Genomic DNA, 20,993 nt, shown 5'->3' with positions numbered 1-20,993 from the left:
TTCATCGGCAGTGCGCCTTATAATCCGGTGCACCCAAGGGTCCGGAAAATATGGTCTTTGAAGAGTTTTTAGTGTTTGCCAATGTCCACTCCAGTCTAGGAGGAAGCTACTACTTATGACACTTCCAGAGTGTGGATGTGGTTATAGAGAACATAAATACTTAAATAAATGGTACATTACATTTTTTAAATAAGGTCATTTGTTTTACAGCGGTAAGACATAATGTAAATTAAGTCCATCCAGACACCCAAAAATAAAAACACAAAACCCTTTATATACAAACCCCAAAACCAGTGAAGTTGGCACGTTGTGTAAATGGTAAATAAAAACAGAATACAATGATTTGCTAATCCTGTTCAACTTATATTCAATTGAATTGACTGCAAAGACAAGATACTTAACGTTCCAACTGGAAAACTTTATTTTTTGCAAATATTAGCGCATTTGGAATTTGAGGCCTGTAACATGTTTCAAAAAAGCTGGCACAAGTGGCAAAAAAGACTGAGAAAGTTGAGGAATGCTCGTCAAACACTTATTTGGAACATCCCACAGGTGAACGGGCTAATTGGGAACAGGTGGGTGCCATGATTGGGCATAAAAGTAGCTTTCATGAAATGCATTCACAAACACTTTGTGAACAAATGCTTGAGCAAATTGTTTCAGAACAACATTTCTCAACCAGCTATTGCAAGGAATTTAGGGATTTCACCATCTACGGTCCGTAATATCATCAAAAGGTTCAGAGAATCTGGAGAAATCACTGCACGTAAGCGATGATGTTACGGAACTTCAATCCCTCAAAAAGCGACATCAGTGTGTAAAGATATCACCACACGAGCTCAGGAACACTTCAGAAAACCACTGTCAGTAACAACAGTTTGTCGCTACATCTGTAAGTGCAAGTTTAAAACTCTACAATGCAAAGCGAAAACCATTTATCAACAACACCCAGAGACGCCGCCGGCTTAGCTGGGCCCGAGCTCATCTAAGATGGACTGATGCAAAGTGGAAAAGTGTTCTGTGGTCTGACGAGTCCACATTTCACATTTTTTTGGGAAACTGTGGACGTCGTGTCCTCCGGACCAAAGAGGAAGAGAACCATCCGGATTGTTATAGGCGCAAAGTTCAAAAGCCAGCACGTGTGATGGTGTGGAGGTGTATTAGTGCCCAAGACATGGGTAACTTACACATCTGTGAAGGCACCATGAATGCTGAAAGGTACATACAGCTTTTGGAACAACATATGCTGCCATCTAAGCGCCGTCTTTTTCATGGACGCCCCTGCTTATTTCAGCAAGACAATTCCAAGCCACATTCAGCACGTGTTACATCAGCGTGGCTTTGTAAAAAAAAGAGTGCGGGTACTTTCTTGGCCCGCCTGCAGTCCAGACCTGTCTCCCATGGAAAATCATCCTGTGCTACATGTATTGCTCAGCAATTCCCTTTTTTTGTCCGGCCGCACACATCTGGCATGCATGTTCGTCTCTGAGCTTCATCAAAACAGTTTCAGTTCTTATCTCTGAGGATAGAAAGTTTATTTTCGTCATTTGAAGGCACACAGTGCATTATTTTCTACTAGCTTTTGAATGGCCTCCATTGAAGATGAGTAAAGAACCTGCAATAACAGGAGCTTGGCGATATTCCACAGCTTGCACACATCAAAAATGTGGCCATGTACCAGCTGAGCCTCGGGGCCTCCCTGGATTATAGCTGCTAGTGTTTTTATATGAGGCATCAACCTCGAAGGGTGGGGTATGGATGGAAAATTACAGTACAGTACTGTGTCTTTTAAAAAGACTTAATGGGACACCAGTATTTGTGTCTACAAGCCCATTTTTTGCAGTCAATCCATTTTTCCTGGTCAGGTCACTTTGTTGCTAGGTAGAATTTGTAGGGCAGTGGTGTCCAAATGTTTGGCCTCCAAGGTCCAAAGTGAAAATGTGCCAATGTACATCTGTAAGTGCAAGTTAAAACTCTACAATGCAAAGCCAAAGCCATTTATCAACAACACCCAGAAATGCCGCCGGTTTCGCTGGGCCCGAGCTCATCTAAGATGGACTGATGCAAAGTGGAAAAGTGTTCTGTGGTCTGACGTGTCCACATTTCAAATTGTTTTTGGAAACTGTGGACGTCGTGTCCTCCATAACAAAGAGGAAAAGAACCATCCGGATTGTTATAGGTGCAAAGTTCAAAAGCCAGCATGTGTGATGGTATGGGGGTGTATTAGTGCCCAAGGCATGGGTAACTTACACATCTGTGAAGGCACCATTAATGCTGAAAGGTACGTACAAGTTTTGGAGCAACTTATGTAGCCTTCTTATTTCGGCAAGATTATGCCAAGCAACGTGTAACAAGAGCGTGGCTTCATAGTAAAAGAGTGCGGGTACTAGACTGGCCTGCCTGTAGTCCAGACCTGTCTCCCATTGAAAATGTGTGGCGCAATATGAAGCCTAAAAAAGCCAACTTTTTTGCAATGTGTTGCAGCCGTTAAATTCTAAGTTAATGATTATTTTCAACAAAAAATAATCTCCGTTCGAACATGAAATATCTTGTCTTTGCAGTCTATTCAATTGAATATAAGTTGAAAAGGATTTGCAAATCATTGTATTCCGTTTCTATTTACGAATTACACAACGTGCCAACTTCACTGGTTTTGGGTTTTGTAGATAAGTTGTGTGCCTAATTTGTTAAACATACCACTCTGTGTCTTTTCTGTACATTTTAAACCTCAACACATTCAAAACGGTCATTTTCGCCAGATGTTCGCCTTTTCCAGGTGTTGTTCTGTAACCGGGTCCTCCAAGATATTTCCTCTGATCATTTTCAAACTTTACCCATATAGATAAGACATATGGAGGATGCTAAATTTCGAAGCGTTCAGGTTTTCATTACAGGACGTGGGCGAACAAGATTATATTTTTTCGTACTACTACTTCTACTTCATACCTGCATTATCCTTTCCATCCTTACCCTTTCCATCCTTTGTAACCGAGCTACTGTGTGGAACAATTTCCCTTGTGGATCAATAAAGTTTGTCTAAGTCTAAGTCTTCAGTCTAGAGCGGGGGTCGGCAACCCGCGGCTCTAGAGCCGCATGCGGCTCTTTAGCGCCACCCTAGTGGCTCTCTGGAGCTTTTTCCAAAATGTATGAAAAGTGGAAAAAGTTGGGGGGGAAAAAATTTTTTTTTTTGTTTTAGTATGATTTCTGTTGGAGGACAAACATGACACAAACCTCCCCAATTGTTATAAAGCACACTGTTTATATTAAACATGCTTCACTGATTCGAGTATTTGGCGAGCGCCGTTTTGTCCTACTAATTTTGGCGGTCCTTGAACTCACCGTAGTTTGTTTACATGTATAACTTTCTCCAACTTTATAGGACGTGTTTTATGCCACTTCTTTTTCTGTCTGATTTTGTCCACCAAACTTTTAATGTTGTGCTTGAATGCACAAAGGTGAGTTTTGTTGATGTTATTGCATACTTGCCAACCTTGAGACCTCCAATATCGGGAGGTGGGGGGTACGGGGTGGGGTGGGTGGGGGCCTTGGTCGGGGGTGGGGTGGTGGGGGGTGGGGGGTGTTTGGGGACGGGGGGCGTGGTTGGGGGCGTGGTTATTTACAGATATAATTCACCAACTCGAGTATTTCATATATATTTCATATATATATATCCATCCATCCATTTTCTACCGCTTATTCCCATATATATATATATATATATATATATATATATATATATATATATATATATATATATATATATATATATATATATATATATATATATATATATATATATATATATGTATGTATGTATGAAATACTTGACTTTCAGTGAATTCTAGCTATATATATATATTATTATATATTATTTAAAATATATATATATATATATATATATATATATATATATATATATATATATATTCCTTAGGTCAGGAAAAAACATACGGAGGCTATTTCATCCCTACAGGTCTGTTTCACAGGTTTCCCTGCTCTTCAGAGGAGTTCATATATATAAATATATAAATATAAATATATATATATATATACACACACTACAGATGCGCGGTTTGCGGACACAACCGCGGAGTCCGTGGATAAGCCGCGGGTCGGGCGGATGCATAACGAAAAAAATAGATTTTAAATAGATTCGGGCGGGAGGCGGTTGAACCAATTCGGAAATATATATACATAGTTAAATGTTGTTACCCACATACGAAAAACGAGCAGCACTCTGCAGCTGCCACGCCAAATTTCTCCCCCCCTACACACACCTCCCCCCCCCCCCCATTTACTTCCGGGGCTGCGTCCAATAAAGTCACAAAGTTGCGGGGGGTCCTTAACCAGCACGCAACTGTCCTGTTTCGCGCCTGTACAAAAAAAAAAACAATAATCGACTTCTTCAGATTCCAGCAGCTGTCAAAGACGAAGTATCCTTCCAGCGACGGGCAGTCAAAGCCGAAGTGCTATCGATCGCTGTCAATGACGTAAGAGGAAACATGACCACGGAAGTAAATGGGGAGGGAGGATGTTTTTGTAGGGGGAGGGGGAAGAAATTTGGCGTGACACAGCACACCACAACACAACAGAGGAAGAAGAAAAACATAAAATGATGGCAAACGTGGTACGCGACAAACTAAAAAAGGGAATACTAAAGACCAGGGGGAAAAAATAACAATAGTCAACACTTTCTTAATGGAAATGACAATAATATTATAATAATGATAAATAATGTTATCACGCATTAATATCTCTTAGCCACTAATGCGTGGCCAAGAGATATTAATGCGTGGCACGCATTGAATGTCTCTGCTGCATTGGATCAGTCTCCTTTCTTTAACAAGCAAAAGCTTTCTAACCTCACTAATGCCTTGCATCGTCTATAGTAGATATATAACAACGGGTGGGTGGCGGGTGGCGGGCGGTAGTGGTTTTGATAAAATGTTAGTTCGGGTGGATGGCGGGTGGATGACGACTTTTGTGATGCGGTTGCGGATGAAATAATTGCCTATCTGCGCATCTCTAATACACACACACATACATATTATATATATATATATATATATATATATATATATATATATATATATATATATATATATATATATATATATATATATATATATATATATATATACATATATATATATATATATAACCCTCAAGTTGCTGGCACGGCCGCTCTACCAACCGAGCTATACCGCCCATATACAAACCCCGCTTCCATATCAGTTGGGAAATTGTGTTAGATGTAAATATAAACGGAATACAATGATTTGCAAATCCTTTTCAACCCATATTCAATTGAATATGCTACAAAGACAACATATTTGATGTTCAAACTGATAAACATTATTTTTTGCAAATAATCATTAACTTTAGAATTTGATGCCAGCTGATCATTGGTTACAATAAGCTAGCAAGATGAGTTGCAGGGAAACATTGGTCTCACTTATACCTAAAGAGACTTCATTTTGGTGTGATACATGTAAACTGTAATACACTGCGCACTTAAAATCTTTTTTATTCTTCTCAAAACTCGACAGTGCGCCTTATGTAGAGAATAATTCTGGTTTGGCTTACCGACCTCGAAGCAATTTTATTTGGTACATGGTGGCAATCAAACATAAGAGATACGGGTAGACTGCAGTATGATGGCAATATGACTCAAGTAAACAACAACAACATGTTATATGTTCCATTGAAAATATAGAACATTACACACGGCACTCAAAAATCCATCAAAATGTTTTAGTACGACTTTGGTAAGCTATGAAGCCGGACCGCTTGATGGATTGTACTGTGCTTCAACATACGAATATTATTATGGTGTGTGTATAAGGTAAGACATATTATGTGGTGTTTTGTTTTGCAATAATATAAAAGCAACTTTTCTTACCTTGTGGTACCAGCTGATCTGTATTTGGGATCTGCATAGATCCTTAAAATTGCGCGAATCCGCCTTTGTAGTCTGTGCCGACACCGTAGTCGATAAGCTTCTTCTTTGTCTCTATCATCTTGTTATGGGACATTCACCCTCCGCTGTTGCCATTTATAATATAAAGTAGTGTACAGTTCTTACTTATATCTGTCAGTAAACTCACCATGAAAGCACTAAAACATACCGGTATAGTGAGTTTACATTATTCACCCAAGAAACTTTAGTTATTTGAGAGTTCTGGTTGGACGGTTTTTCACGGGACACATTTCTGGCGGAGGAGATGCTGCTCCGTTATTGATTGAAGTAAAGTCTGAATGTCATTAAAACAGTAAGCTCCATCTTTTGACACTTCGTCGAAGGGAGTTATTATAGCGTGAGATTAGCCCTCCACAGTGAATTATCTTTATGATGTTTTTTTTTTATAGGGTTAAGCAACACTTTAGTGACAAGACGCAAGGAAATATTCCATACACAGCATAGAGAATGTGTGTAAAATTACATTAAAAACTTTAATTGTAATGAGGACAGTTGTTTGTGCAGGCATATATCGAATTTCTGTAGCTTTTTGAGATGTCCGTCATTGATCCAACGTCATATTACATTAGCAATAGCAGTGACATCATAATAGGAGGTAGATGAATTTAGCTAGGACACCAATGAATGCCCACGTATGAAACAGTAGAATCCAGGCCTCAGCCTCTCAAGAATGCTTGACCACCTCCTCTATTCAGCTCGAGCAATCCTCTAATATTCCATAGCTCGTCCTCTGCTGACACCAGCAGGAATAAACTAAAAATGCAGCATCCAGAGTCAATTAAGTCAATATGCTTTTTGAAGGGTCCTTTCTTAGAGTCCAGACGAATGATTCACTACCGATGGAAGCTTTTGTTACCCGGCCAAGGTGGTGGTGTGTTCGAGTCGGACTGTGGTGTTCATCTCTTCCACTTTGCTCCTCCATGAAGCGCACAGCAAATCTAGTTTTGGGTTTCAGGTACTTAGAATCCTTCACCCGTCTTGAGAAGTTTAAAGGCCAGGTGAGGTGAGGCCCAGCTGGGCTTCTTTCTTTTTGGATGGGTTGGTCGGTGGGCTGATCCACTCTTAGCCTACATGTGGAGGTAGATGGACAAACTAAATCACATTTAGAGCTTTTTTGAACCAGAAAGGCAGTGATCGGTAGAGAACGCGTACCTCTGCTGATAGTCTTCACCTCCAATTTTAAGCCTTTTGGGGAGATCACGTGTTTGCATTATGGTTCCATCATTGGACCTTGTCCTGTTCCTTCCTGAGTTGACTTTTCTTGTGGTGTGATTCTGCTGGACAGTGTGGGAACTTTTTGAAGAAGTCCTTTGCAAGGTCGCAGACTTTGTTTTACTGGCATGAGATGTGTCCTTCTCACACTGGGCCATTATCTCGTAGCAGGACTTTGCGCTGCGAGACAAGAAAATCAAAACGTTACAGATTTTGCGTCTGATGGATGGCTGTCTAATGGAGTTAACGTACTAAGTGCTGATGTCTTGATGAGGTTTTAAGTGTCTCATGCTGATGAACTGATGCGCCAGTCCTTGACTGGGCGTCATTCGCTTAGACGCTTCAAGGTGCAGCATTCCCTTCAGCATGTCCACAAACATCTGCTTATCATCTGCATGGATATCTTTGTCAGCAGGGTACTTGGCAACCAAAACCCACGGCTGAAACTACCCAAATCAAAACAATGGTTAAAATAGCACAACAGTTACATTTTGGGTTTTTAGTCCTGTTCTTTATATTTTTGCTGTGATCACCTACTTGCAGGAGGTGGTTGAGAGAGTTCAACTTGATTTTCCGCGTGTCCCGTGCTAGGAATCCTGTCTCTTGTTGGTAGTGTTCCGGTGTCTGAAGAGATGGTAGTTTTGGTTTGTTTAAGGCAGGGGTCGGCAACCCAAAACATTGACAGAGTCATATTGGACCAAAAATACAAAAAACTAATGTCTGGAGCCGCAAAAAAATGAAGTCTTATATAAGTGTTATAATGAAAGCAACACATGATGTAAGTGTCTATATTAGCTATAATAGCCTACTATCAAAATGACTGTGTCGCAAGCTGAAGCAAATCTTCGTTGACAGAAATGTTGAAATGTAATATTTATTCTACACATTTTTATAACATACAACATAGCAGACGTGAGCACATCACCCCTATATTAGCGTCCCTTCACTGGCTCTCTGTGCGTTACCGAATCAATTTTAAACTCCTTTTATTTGTTTTTAAATGTCTAAACAACCTCGCGCCAACATATCTCTCCGACCTCCTTCAGCCTTACTGCCCCACCCGATCCCTAAGATCAGCCGATCAGCTGCTACTGACGGTCCCAGACACAAGGCTGAAGCTTAGAGGTGACAAGAGCTTTCGCCGCTGCTGCTCCCAAGCTCTGGAACGACCTACCTCTGAGTGTTAGACAAGCCTCCGCTCTTCCTGTTTTTAAATCTCTCTTAAAAACATACTTTTATTCCATGGCTTTTAACACTCTGCAATGGCGCCCCATAATACACCTGCTGTGAACCTGTTTATATGTTTTATTTATTTTATTTATTTATTTTTTATTGTGTTCTGTTTGTGTTGTGTTGTGTTTGCTCGGTTCTCGTATTATCTTTTAACCTGCCCATTGTACAGCACTTTGGCTACCCCTGTGGTAAATTTTAAATGTGCTTTATAAATAAAGTTGATTTGATTTGAACATTAGAAATCATTAGTAAATCAGAGGCTATTCAGAAGGTGAGGTAACTCCTGGAAATTACTGGCCAAATGTATAGATGTGTGTGTCCAAGTTAAAAGGAAATGTCAGGCTGTCTTCTTTTAATAGATTTATTACAATCTTTGGAAAGCTAGGTAACGTTTGCTGTGGTCTGGAACAACATGGCACACTAACTATCTGAAATGCAGCCAATGTTACGTACAGATAATGTGTCACGAGACATGCAAAACTAAATTATATACAAAGAGGATAAAAGTAAAGGATATTAAATGAGCTCAAATATACCTACAAATGAGGCATAATGATGCAATATGTACATACAGCTAGCCTAAATAGCATGTTAGCATTGATTAGCTTGCAGTCATGCACTGACCAAATAGGCCTGATTAGCACTCCAGTAGGTCAATAACATCAACAAAGTGCACCTTTGTGCATAAAACGTTTGGTGGACAAAATGAGACAACGAAGGAGTGGAAGATTTTACATGTAAACAAACTGTTGCGCCACAGTCCACACTATGGTGAGTTCAAGAACCGCCGAAATTAGTAGGACAAAACGGTGTTCACCAAATACTGTCATCAGTGAAGCATACACACAAACATATTAAACAGTGGGCTTTCGAACAATTGGGATGGTTTGTGTCATGTTTGTCCTCAAACAAAAAACATAGTAAAACAAAAAAAAAAATGTTCCCCCATCTTTTTCCATTTTTTAATCCTGTTTTAAAAATGCTCCAGGGAGCCGCGGGTTGCTAACTCCCGGTTTAAGGCTAGCTTCAAAATGAAAAGATAACCTACTTTCAGTTTCCAGGTACAGTTTTTGTTCTCCTTTTGGAAAAAGATTCCGGTGTTTTTACCAGAGGCCAGGAGGTCTTCTGGAAACTGACCCTGGGTCTCCATGATGTACCTGATCTTAAAAAACAAGACAACACAGATACAATGGAATGCAATCTTTGTACAAAATGTCAGTGGGCTTAATGTAGAAACATATATGTGTTTTTTACCGTTTCATATTCATTCCTGCCAGGGTAAAGTTGAGCGCCAAGGTACAGAAAAGCCGTCACGCAACCGACAGACCACATGTCTATTGCCTCGTTGTACGGAGATCCAAGTAAGATCTCTGGAGACCTGCAATAGGACGATAACTCAAGTCTTGGTAGCCTTGAAAACTACAAATAGCTTCCTGAAACTCATCATGTTTGAGTGTCTACTTGGAAGGCCTTACCGGTATGAGTGGTTCTGTGTGTTGGAGTTCTGTTTGGTGACAGACGCCTCGTGGGCCGAGCTGAAGTCACTTACTTTGACTCTGTATGGCTGCTGCTGATGGTCGATCAACATGATGTTTTCTAACTTGACGTCGGCGTGAATCATATGAGCACACTTCAAGTGGTCAAGAGCGCTAACCAGCTGGAAGGTCGACAAAGACGTAGTTAAATCTCTCCAAGGTGTTTTCCATTTTACAAACCCCGTTTCCATATGAGTTGGGAAATTGTGTTAGATGTAAATATAAACGGAATACAATGATTTGCAAATCAGTTTCAACCCATATTCAGTTGAATATGCTACAAAGACAACATATTTGATGTTCAAACTGATAAACTTTTTTTGTTGTTGCAAATAATCATTAACTTTAGAATTTGATGGCAGCAACACGTGACAAAGAAGTTGGGAAAGGTGGCAATAAATACTGATAAAGTTGAGGAATGCTCATCAAACACTTATTTGGAACATCCCACAGGTGAACAGGCAAATTGGGAACAGGTGGGTGCCATGATTGGGTATAAAAGTAGATTCCATGAAATGCTCAGTCATTCACAAACAAGGATGGGGCGAGGGTCACAACTTTGTCAACAAATGCCTGAGCAAATTGTTGAACAGTTTAAGAAAAACATTTCTCAACCAGCTATTGCAAGGAATTTAGGGATTTCACCATCTACGCTCCGTAATATCATCAAAGGGTTCAGAGAATCTGGAGAAATCACTGCACGTAAGCAGCTAAGCCCGTGACCTTCCATCCCTCAGGCGGTACTGCATCAACAAGCGACATCAGTGTGTAAAGGATATCACCACATGGGCTCAGGAACACTTCAGAAACCCACTGTCAGTAACTACAGTTGGTCGCTACATCTGTAAGTGCAAGTTAAAACTCTCCTATGCAAGGCGAAAACTGTTTATCAACAACACCCAGAAACGCAGTCGGCTTCGCTGGGCCTGAGCTCATCTGATACAAAGTGGAAAAGTGTTCTGTGGTCTGACGAGTCCACATTTCAAATTATTTTTGGAAACTGTGGACGTCGTGTCCTCCGGACCAAAGAGGAAAAGAACCATCCGGATTGTTATAGGGTCAAAGTGTAAAAGCCGGCATGTGTGATCTGCCCAAGACATGGGTAACTTACACATCTGTGAAGGCGCCATTAATGCTGAAGGTACATACAGGTTTTGGAGCAACATATGTTGCCATCCAAGCAACGTTACCATGGACGCCCCTGCTTATTTCAGTAAGACAACGCCAAGCCACGTGTTACATCAACGTGGCTTCATAGTAAAAGAGTGCGGGTACTAGACTGGCCTGCCTGTAGTCCAGACCTGTCTCCCATTGAAAATGTGTGGCGCATTATGAAGCCTAAAATAGCACAAGGGAGACCCCCGGACTGTTGAACAACTTAAGCTGTACATCAAGCAAGAATGGGAAAGAATTCCACCTGAGAAGCTTCAAAAATGTGTCTCCTCAGTTCCCAAACCTTTACTGAGTGTTGTTAAAAAGGAAAGGCCATGTAACACAGTAGTGAACATGCCCTTTCCCAACTACTTCGGCACGTGTTGCAGCCATTAAATTCTAAGTTAATTATTATTTGCAAAAACAAAATAAAGTTTATGAGTTTGAACATCAAATATGTTGTCTTTGTAGTGCATTCAATTGAATATGGGTTGAAAAGGATTTGCAAATAATTGTATTCCGTTTATATTTACATCTAACACAATTTCCCAACTCCTATGGAAACGGGGTTTGTAAACAGCAGTGAACATACCTGCTGGATGATGGGACGGATCTCCTTCACCTGGAGCTGTTTTGATTGCCGCTCCTTCATAAAGTCGTGAAGGTTTTTGTCCAGATACTCAAACTCAAGACAAATATGCCCCATGTCGCTGAAGACACGATTCCACAGAACCAGGTGTTTTTTGGAGTTTTCGATCTTTTTTAATTTCTGTAGTATGTCGATCTGCAGATACAAAGTGATCAACTATTGGCTCAGGAATGTTTTTAGGGTTGTTACTCGAGTACACGCCTACCTCGATCTTAGCCTGCTCTGCAAAGCTGCCTTGATTCCTGATCATTTTAACTGCCACTGTTTTGTTGCTATCCATCTTGCGGCATTTGGCAACTTTGCCAAAAGTACCACAGCTCAGCAAGGACAGCACCTTGTAGCTGGTGGACGCCGAGTAAAGCCTGGCTCCCGGGACTATACGGTCACCGAATACACCGTACGAGTCCATCTCCGTGTCTACGTGTACGCCGACACTCGGGAATGTCGGTAACCTCGCGAATGAATGAACGACACTCGCAGCGTTGATGCCTTTGAGAATGTGACGATGCGACGTGACATCACAATCACATACGCACACGTAGAAATACATGCAGGTCAGGTGACCGTGATGCCATCGAGGAGCATCGTCATGAAAGGGGTCGAGAAATCGACCGTAGGAGATTTTTACAATTGTTAATGTGAACATTGATTTTGGACCTGCGGGATGCAATTGCTGCAATATATTTTGACTACAGAGCTAATCAGGAAGAGTAGGGATGGGTACATTTTACATTGAACAGTAACTGGAAATCAATACAGGTACTCAACTATAAAAATGTTTGGTATGTTTGTTGTGTTCATATGTTATTAAATTGTTTGATAATAAAAAATTTTTTTTTTTTACATTTAACAGCTGATAATGATGCTGTCCTGTTTTTTTATTTCTTGTTTTCTTACATTTCCGAGTATCATTTGCAAGTATAGTATTACAAAACCCAAAACCAGTGAAGTTGGCACGTTGTGTAAATGGTAAATAAAAAGAGAATACAATGATTTGCAAGTCCTTTTCAACCTATATTCAATCGAATAGACTGCAAAGACAAGTTATTTAATGGTTAAACTGAGAAACGTTGTTATTTTTTAGCAAATATTAGCTCATTTGGAATTTAATGGCTGCAGCATGTTTCAAAAATGCTGGCACAAGTGGCAAAAAAGACTGAGAAAATTGATGAATGCTCACCAAACACTAATTTGGAACATCCCACAGGTGAACAGGCCCATTGGGAACAGGTGGGTGCCATGATTGGGTATAAAAGCAGCTTCCATGAAATGCTCAGTCATTCACAAACCAGGATGGGGTGAGGGTCACCACTTTGTCAACAAATGCGTGAGCAAACTGTCCAACAGTTTAAGAACATTTCTCAACCAGCTATTGCAAGGAATTTAGGGATTTCACCATCACCGTCCGTAATATCATCAAAAGGTTCAGAGAATCTGGAGAAATCGCTGCATGTAAGCGGCTAAGCCTGTAATCTTCGATCCCTCAGACGGTACTGCATCAAAAAGCGACATCAGTGTGTAAAGGATATCATCGTCGGCGGTCACTCGAATGAGTATGACTATCCTCCTGGTAGGGGTGTATCCCTTTATGGAGGCTGCCTGTGCGTGACTTCGTTTTACGTGGGGAGACTGGTGCACAGACAGTCACCACACGATCCTTGACAGAATCGGGTCAGGGTCCAGGGGCATGGAGTCCAAGAAGACTGGGGACCCTTTTCTGCTGCAGCCTTCTTCCGCCATCGCAGCCGTTGTGGTAGTTCTTAAATCTACCGTTTCCGCCTGCTCCGCCGTTGAGGTCTTTACCGTATCCCTGGCTAGGGGGCAGTCAGGTACTAGGCCTTTGCCAAGGGCCACCTGGGGTAACATAAGTAAAGGGGTTAACCTCCTAGTGCCCCAAGACCCCATAGAGGAGCCTCCACTGCCGGATGCACTTTAACGTCATGCCCAGGACATAAAAGGATATCACCACATGGGCTCAGGAACACTTCAGAAAACCACTATCAGTAACTTCAGTTCGTCACTACATCTGTAAGTGCAAGTTAAAACTCTATTATGCAAAGTGAAAGCCATTTATCAACAACACCCAGAAACGCCGCTGGCTTCGCTGGGCCCGAGCTCATCTAAGATGGACTGATGCAAAGTGGAAAAGTGTTCTGTGGTCTGACGAGTCCACATTTCAAATTGTTTTTGGAAACTGTTGACGTTGTGTCCTCCGGAACAAAGAGGAAAAGAACAAATCCGGATTGTTATAGGCACAAATTTCAAAAGCCAGCATGTGTGATGGTATGGGGGTGTATTAGTGCCCAAGGCATGGGTAACTTACACATCTGTGAAGGCACCATTAAAGGCCTACTGAAATGAATTGTTTTTATTTAAACGGGAATAGCAGATCCATTCTATGTGTCATACTTGATCATTTCGCGATATTGCCATATTTTTGCTGAAAGGATTTAGTAGAGAAAATCGACGATAAAGTTCGCAACTTTTGCTCGCTGATAAAAAAAAAACCTTGCCCCTACCGGAAGTAGCGTGACGTCACAAGCGGTAGTGCTGCTCACAATTCCCCGTTGTTTACAATGGAGCGAGAGATATTAGGAGCGAGAAAGTGACGATTACCCCATTAATTTGAGCGAGGATGAACGATTCGTAGATGAGGAACGTTAGAGTGAAGAATTAGAGGCAGTGCCGGACGTATCTTTTTTCGCTCTGACCGTAACTTAGGTACAAGCTGGCTCGTTGGATTCCACACTCTCTCCTTTTTCTATTGTGGATCACGGATTTGTATTTTAAACCACCTCGGATACTATATCCTCTTGAAAATGAGAGTCGAGCACGCGAAATGGACATTCAGAGTGACTTTTATCTCCACGACAATACAACGGTGACACACTTAGCTACTGAGCTAACGTGATAGCATCGTTCTCAAATGCAGATAGAAACAAAATAAGTAAATCCCTGACTGGAAGGATAGACAGAAGATCAACAATACTATTATAAGGAGACACCGAACCAAACACTGGACATGTAAATACACGGTTAATGTGTATTCGACGCCTGTCGAAGCCTAGCAATGCTGTTGCTAACGACGCTAACTTAACAACGGGACCTCGTCAGAGCTATGCTAAAAACATTAGCGCTCCACCTACGCCAGCCAGCCCTCCTCAGCTCATCAACACCCGTGCTCACCTGCGTTCCAGCGTTTGACGATGCGGTCGGCGGTCCGGAGACGTAGGAAGTCAAGGTGAGTTCGCCGCTTAAGCGTCTGCTATCCAAGTCAAAGTCCTCCTTGTTGTGTTGCTACAGCCAGCCGCATACACCTACAACGTTCTTCTTTGCAAAAGATTCACCAACACAGATGTCCAGAATACTGTGGAATTTTGTCGAAGAAAACAGAGCTCTGTGTATTGTGTCCAATATGGTCCAAACACTTCCGTGGATCTCTCGACGTCACGCGCATACGGGTCGTTTTTTTTATAGGGTGCCATTTGGACTTCATAACTTGTAAAAAATAAATAGTTGATTTACCAATATTTTTATGTTCTATTGTATACATGACATATGTAACTTGCTGAAAAACATATTGGTCGAACTCAGGCACCTAAATCATAGTATATTTAGCTATATTAATGAGAGGTGACACACGGGATATGTCCACTCTGTTAAGGACATATGCATAACAGCATACATGTGTTTTCAGTGCATGATTGCCTGTATAATGACTTTCCTATATGGATTGTATATCCCTCACTCTAAGCAGATATATTTTTAGAATACATACATTTTTAAATAGCATATATTGAGAAAAACAAGGGCATTTTTGAGAACGGGGGATATTAATCTATTTCATTTCTTAAGAAATATGAATTATGATACAAATTACTAAAATGTTATATCATTATTATCAACCCCTTACATATCTTTATGTAACTACAAGTACATAGCATTAACACTGTACTTTTAACACCAATGTATTTGCTGTATATGATATTTTGCAACAGCAGTGATGATTAACCAAGAATTATGAAAGAAACTGCTGTTGAATGCATAATAGCACTACATATACATTGTGATAAGTCAACATTACTATATACATGTCCACTCTGTTAGGTTGATGTCCACCGTGTTAGTTGAATGAGGCTAACACGGTGGACACTAACACGGTGGACATTTTGAGCTAAAGTTAGCCTTCAGCCTGCCTGTGTTAACATAACAGCTAGCATGGACTTGAATAATTGATAAGAAATCTATAATTTCACACAAACATGTTTTGAAAAATTTCAATTTGATTGATCTCCTTATTATTTAGGCCTAACAGAGTGGACACGTTATGTTCAACCACATTAAATTCACTTCATAAAAACATCAACATCAGATAGTAAGAGAGCTAAAAAACCACACAGCTTACCAGAGTTGAGTTTCCCGCCACTGGTGTGATGTTACCTGATGAGAATGATGTCACTGACAAATGTGGTTGTTTTCTTAAAGGGACAGTAACGCAACTTAACAGAGTGGACAGCGACCACAGGGACAGACATAGAACCTTATTTTTTTGTAATTCTTTTTACGATTTTGATAATATACACCATATGACTAAAGAGAGCTTGTCTATGATAATTATATCATAACAAAAAAAAATTAAAAATATATGTTTTTATTTGTTATTTTCTAGATTAAAGTTGAATAAACAGCACCAGGGACATGGCAAAATCGCATAATAGAACTTTAACAAAAGCTTTAAAAAATATATATTCTAATGTTTGAAGCCCATATCACTGTATTTATGATAGACAACAATTTACCATACACAAAGAAACTAATGGAATGAGCAATTGTAAATATTTTGAGAAAATATGACATGATTTATACTGGGGACGCAAAAGGCACCATATAAAAAAAATGACCCATATACGTCATCATCCAAAGGCGTTTTCAACCGGAAGTTTAGCGGGAAATTTAAAATGTCACTTTATAAGTTAACCCGGCCGTATTGGCATGTGTTGCAATGTTAACATTTTATCATTGATATATAAACTATCAGACTGCGTGGTCGGTAGTAGTGGCTTTCAGTAGGCCTTTAATGCTGAAAGGTACATACAGGTTTTGGAGCAACATATGTAGCAACGTTACCATGGACGCCCCTGCTTATTTCAACAAGACAATGCCAGCCCTATTCAATTGAATAGACTGCAAAGACAAGATATGTAATGTTCCAACTGAGAAACTTAATTTTTTTTTGCAAGTAATCATTAACTTAGAATTTAATGGCAACTACACGTTGCAAAGAAGTTGTCACAGGGGCATTTTTACCACAAAAAAAATCCATTTGTCACAAACAATACATGGTATCCAAGCCTTGCTTGCTGTAGCTTGGCAGATGAAGGCTGGCTGGCGTAGGTGGAGAGCTAATGTTTTTAGCATAGCTCTGTGCGGTCCGGTTGCTAAGTAGGCTTCAATGGCGTCGTTAGCACAGCATTGTTAACCTTCGCCAGCCTGGAAAGCATTAACCGTGTATTTACATGTCCACGGTTTAATAGTATTGTTGATTTTCTATCTATCCTTCCAGTCAGGGGTTTATTTTTTTTGTTTCTATATGCAGTTAAAGCACGATGCTATCACGTTAGCTCGTAGCTAAAGCGTTTTGCCGATGTATTGTCGTGGAGATAAAAGGCACTGAATGTCCATTTCGCGTTCTCGACTCTCATTTTCAAGAGGATATAGTATCCGAGGTGGTTTAAAATACAAATCCGTGATCCACAATAGAAATCCAATGAGCCAGCTTGTACCTAAGTTACGGTCAGAGCGAAAAAAAATATGTATTTCACTGCATTCTAGTCCGTCACTCTAACGTTCCTCGTCCACAAATCTTTCATCCTCGCTCAAATTAATGGGGTAATGGTCCGAATAGCTCTAGCTGCGTTGAAAACAATAGGAAAATATGAGGGAGTGAACAACTGACAACGTCACGCTACTTCCGGTAGGGGCAAGGTTTTTTTTTTTATCAGAGACCAAAAGTTGCGAACTTTATCGACGTTGTTCTATACTAAATCCTTTCAGCAAAAATATGGCAATATCGCAAAATGATCAAGTATGACACATAGAATGGATCTGCTATTCCCGTTTAAATAAAAAAATTTCATTTCAGTAGGCCTTTAATTTAACTTTGACAACAGACTTCGAATGTTAAGATGGCCTCCAAATATGCCTTTTGGCTTGGCTTTTAAGTCCAATATCACCTTTGAATGATTGACAGTGTGAAAATATTTCAGTTCTTTTTGCTTGTTGGTTGCATATTTTGCACTTGTTAACTTTGTTGAATGTTCATGGCTCATGGGCGGCATCGAATTCAGCTTCATTGTGAATTCTCCATCTTGCTCAGGGCCAGTGGAAGTCCTCATCAGGGCAATGCCAGAAGTATCCACAAGATGGTGCTGTTGAAGATCCTTAATATGCAACTCAGCTACATTTGTGTTGATATTTTTCCTGGGACCTGGATTAAGTTGTATATCACCGCTCAAAAGTAAAAGGAGAAGAAATGTCCATACATATCCCTTCTTCCTACTCATATGTACTTTAGATGTAGTGCTGAAATCACGGTTGTTGAATCCATTTGTCACAAACAATACATGGTATCCAAATCCAAAAGCGTGCAGAGTTGGTTTCACAATCATTGACATAAAGTCCATGCTGAGGTTCCATCTTGAAACAGGCATTGTCCCAATGGGAGACAGAGACACCACAAGCACATACCTTTTACCGGCTGTTAGCTTCTGTGGGCCATTGTGTTGTTGTCAAAATCTTGGGTAAGGTAGCATCCAAATGTGGCCTTTGAGTGTCCAAAGATGCTGCAAACATTTTTGCCATGTGCAGTTGTATCCTTTGCCTTGCTTGCTGTAGCTTGGCGATGGAAATCCTTGGTTCTTAGCCCAGATTATTTCAATTCCACAGAGTTGTTGAATATTGTGGACAAATGCAACCAAAAACAGCATACAAGCTGAAGTGACGAATATTTATTTGACCGCTTCGGGGCTACCTCAGCAGTCCCACTTTCTTAAACTTACGTTTTGACATTATGTATTTCCCCCGCGGGATAATACGAATTTCTCTTCTGTAATCTGTTTGTTTTCTCCGTGTGTCTGATGTTCGGCTTTTCCGCCGGAATTGTGCCCTTATATGGGGAATGAAGGACCTTTACCTATGCAAATTACAGCATTAAGGGCGTTTACATATGCATATTGGGGAAATAAGGGCGTGTTTATATGCAAATTATGATAGACACGCACGCACTAACCATTTGACATTCAGCAACTTAAGAACAGCAGGTGGGAACAATTTGGGCGTTTAAGAACACGTCATGAATTTTAATGGACTCCTCTTAGGAAATCACTTAGGAAGAAAGATAAGAGGAAAAGTTATGAACCTATTGCTGAATGGGGCCCACTGCTCTGAAGGAAGTCAATGACTTCAAGTACCTGGGCTCATGGGTCAACTCAACAGAGCAGGTTTTAAAAGTGAGGAAGGCACTTGCATGGAGGGCCCTGAACGACATGGCCAGTGTGTGGAACTATAATGTCCCCCGACAAAAAAAACTCAAGCTTCTTCTTCGCGACCGTGGAATCAGTTCTCCTATATGGCAGTGAATGCTGGACCCTGAAGCCAACCCTGCAGAGGTCTCTAGACGGGTGCTACACCTGAGTGCCCCGTGTAGTGCTCAACATCAGCAAGAGTACACATGTTACCAACGAGAATCTCTATGCCGCAATACACAGAGTGAGCGACAAAATAGCAGCTAGGAGAATGAGACTAGCAGGACACTGCCAAAGACACCAGGAGCTGCCAGCCAGCAAACTGGTAATGTGGGAGCCAACACATGGGCACCGGTCATGAGGACGTCCCACTGTAACATATGTGAACGACGGACGTACTCAAGAATGATGCGGGATCTGGCCAGATGTATGGAGAACCGGGATGACTGAAGACAACGATGGAAGTTTGTCTGAGGACGACCTAGAGAAAGAGATACCTGCATTGACGGTGTCTGTGGAAAGGTCGTTTTCTACATTGAAAATAATCAAAACATTCAGTCTGAATAGGACTGACCAAGGACAACTTTCTTCCCTGGCAATTATCTTAATTGAGAAAGAGAGACTTTTAAAACTCAAAGAAAAAGAGAAAAAGGAGGACTTCTACAACAAAGTCATAGAGATCTTCGTCCAGAAGGAAAGGCGAATGGACTTTATTTACAAGTAAAGGTAAGATATACTGTCGAGTGTCTGCTCTGCAGTGCCGTGTTAATTGTGTGCTAAGTGGGTTGAATTTTTTTATTCTAGCATCATGCTGTATGTTTTTGAGCCTTTGCCATTGCATCATACTGTCATGTTTGTAAATATGACTTGTGAGTCAGTGACATAGCATCATACTGTATGTATGTAAATCTGACTCGTGGGTCAGTGCCTCCCCAACCTCAAACCTCACTGCATGTCACTGATCTATACACCTGGTCAGCACATTGTCCTGGCAGATGCTCTGTCACGAGCACAGAACTTTCCTCCAGAAGGTCTTATCTTTGTCCATGTGATGTCAGATGTTTTGGCCACAATACCCAGTAATATGTTTGGAGGAGAAAAGGTGAGGCCTTTTATCCAAGGACCACCACGCCTGCCGTCAAGCATGGCCTGTATTGCTGCCAATGGAACTGGTGCTTTAAATGAAATTAAAAAGGAGGATTACCTCCGAATTTTTCAGGAAACCTAAAATCATCAGCCCGGAGTTTGGATCTTGGGCGCAGTTGGGTGTTCCAACAGGACAATGACCCCAAACCAACGTCAAAAGTGGTAAAGGAATGGCTAAATCAGGCTAGAATTAAGGTTTTAGAATGGCCTTCCGAAAGTCCTGACTTATACGTGTGGACAATGTTGAAGAAACAAGTCCATGTCAGAAAACCAACACATTTAGCTGAACTGCACCAATTTTGTCAAGAGTGGTCAAAAATTCAACCAGTAGCTTGTGGATGGCTACCAAAAGCTCCTTATTGCAGTGAAACTTGCCAAGGGACATGTAACCAAATATTAACGTTGCTGTATGTATAATGCAACAACATTTTGTTCTTATCTGTACTGTAAAGTTCAAATTTGAATGACAATAAAAGGAATTCTAAGTCTAAGTCTAAGCCCTTGGTTTGCGCAATCCAATGGGAAGGGAGAGAAAGGAGTCCACATAGTCAAACAGCTACTGA

General features: G+C 40.8%; 1 protein-coding gene across 3 annotated transcripts; it reads right to left on the bottom strand.

The window, feature by feature from the left end:
- Positions 1-6,473: 6,473 nt before the first annotated feature.
- Positions 6,474-18,637, bottom strand: LOC133644990 (homeodomain-interacting protein kinase 2-like). 3 transcript variants are annotated; one of them, XM_062039777.1, is made up of 9 exons: positions 18,509-18,637; positions 11,705-11,896; positions 9,901-10,082; positions 9,680-9,803; positions 9,474-9,587; positions 7,730-7,816; positions 7,445-7,638; positions 7,133-7,372; positions 6,474-7,047 (listed from the first exon to the last, which is right to left on the bottom strand). In XM_062039777.1, the coding sequence occupies exons 2-9, from the start codon at positions 11,816-11,818 to the stop codon at positions 6,759-6,761; spliced, it is 1,344 nt and encodes a 447-aa protein (XP_061895761.1). In that variant the 5' UTR covers positions 11,819-11,896; positions 18,509-18,637; the 3' UTR covers positions 6,474-6,758. The 3 variants fall into 3 exon arrangements, with proteins under 3 accessions (XP_061895761.1, XP_061895762.1, XP_061895760.1); XM_062039778.1 differs by lacking the exon at positions 18,509-18,637 and adding an exon at positions 12,942-12,987; XM_062039776.1 differs by lacking the exon at positions 18,509-18,637 and adding an exon at positions 11,967-12,185.
- Between the last annotated feature and the right edge of the window lie 2,356 nt (positions 18,638-20,993).

The sequence above is a fragment of the Entelurus aequoreus genome, linkage group LG28, assembly GCF_033978785.1.
Source record: "Entelurus aequoreus isolate RoL-2023_Sb linkage group LG28, RoL_Eaeq_v1.1, whole genome shotgun sequence".
Lineage (NCBI taxonomy): Eukaryota > Metazoa > Chordata > Actinopteri > Syngnathiformes > Syngnathidae > Entelurus > Entelurus aequoreus.
The sequence above is the reverse complement of the archived record's forward strand: the minus strand, read 5'-3'. Positions and strand labels throughout refer to the sequence as shown.

Coding starts and splice junctions, on each gene's coding strand:
- LOC133644990 (XM_062039776.1), bottom strand. CDS start 12,170: ATGGACTCGTACGGTGTATTCGGTGACCGTATAGTCCCGGGAGCCAGG. Junction 9,588..9,679: donor GCAGGAATGAATATGAAACG/GTAAAAAACACA, acceptor TTGTTTTTTAAG/ATCAGGTACATCATGGAGAC. Junction 7,048..7,132: donor GGTGAAGACTATCAGCAGAG/GTACGCGTTCTC, acceptor CTCCACATGTAG/GCTAAGAGTGGATCAGCCCA.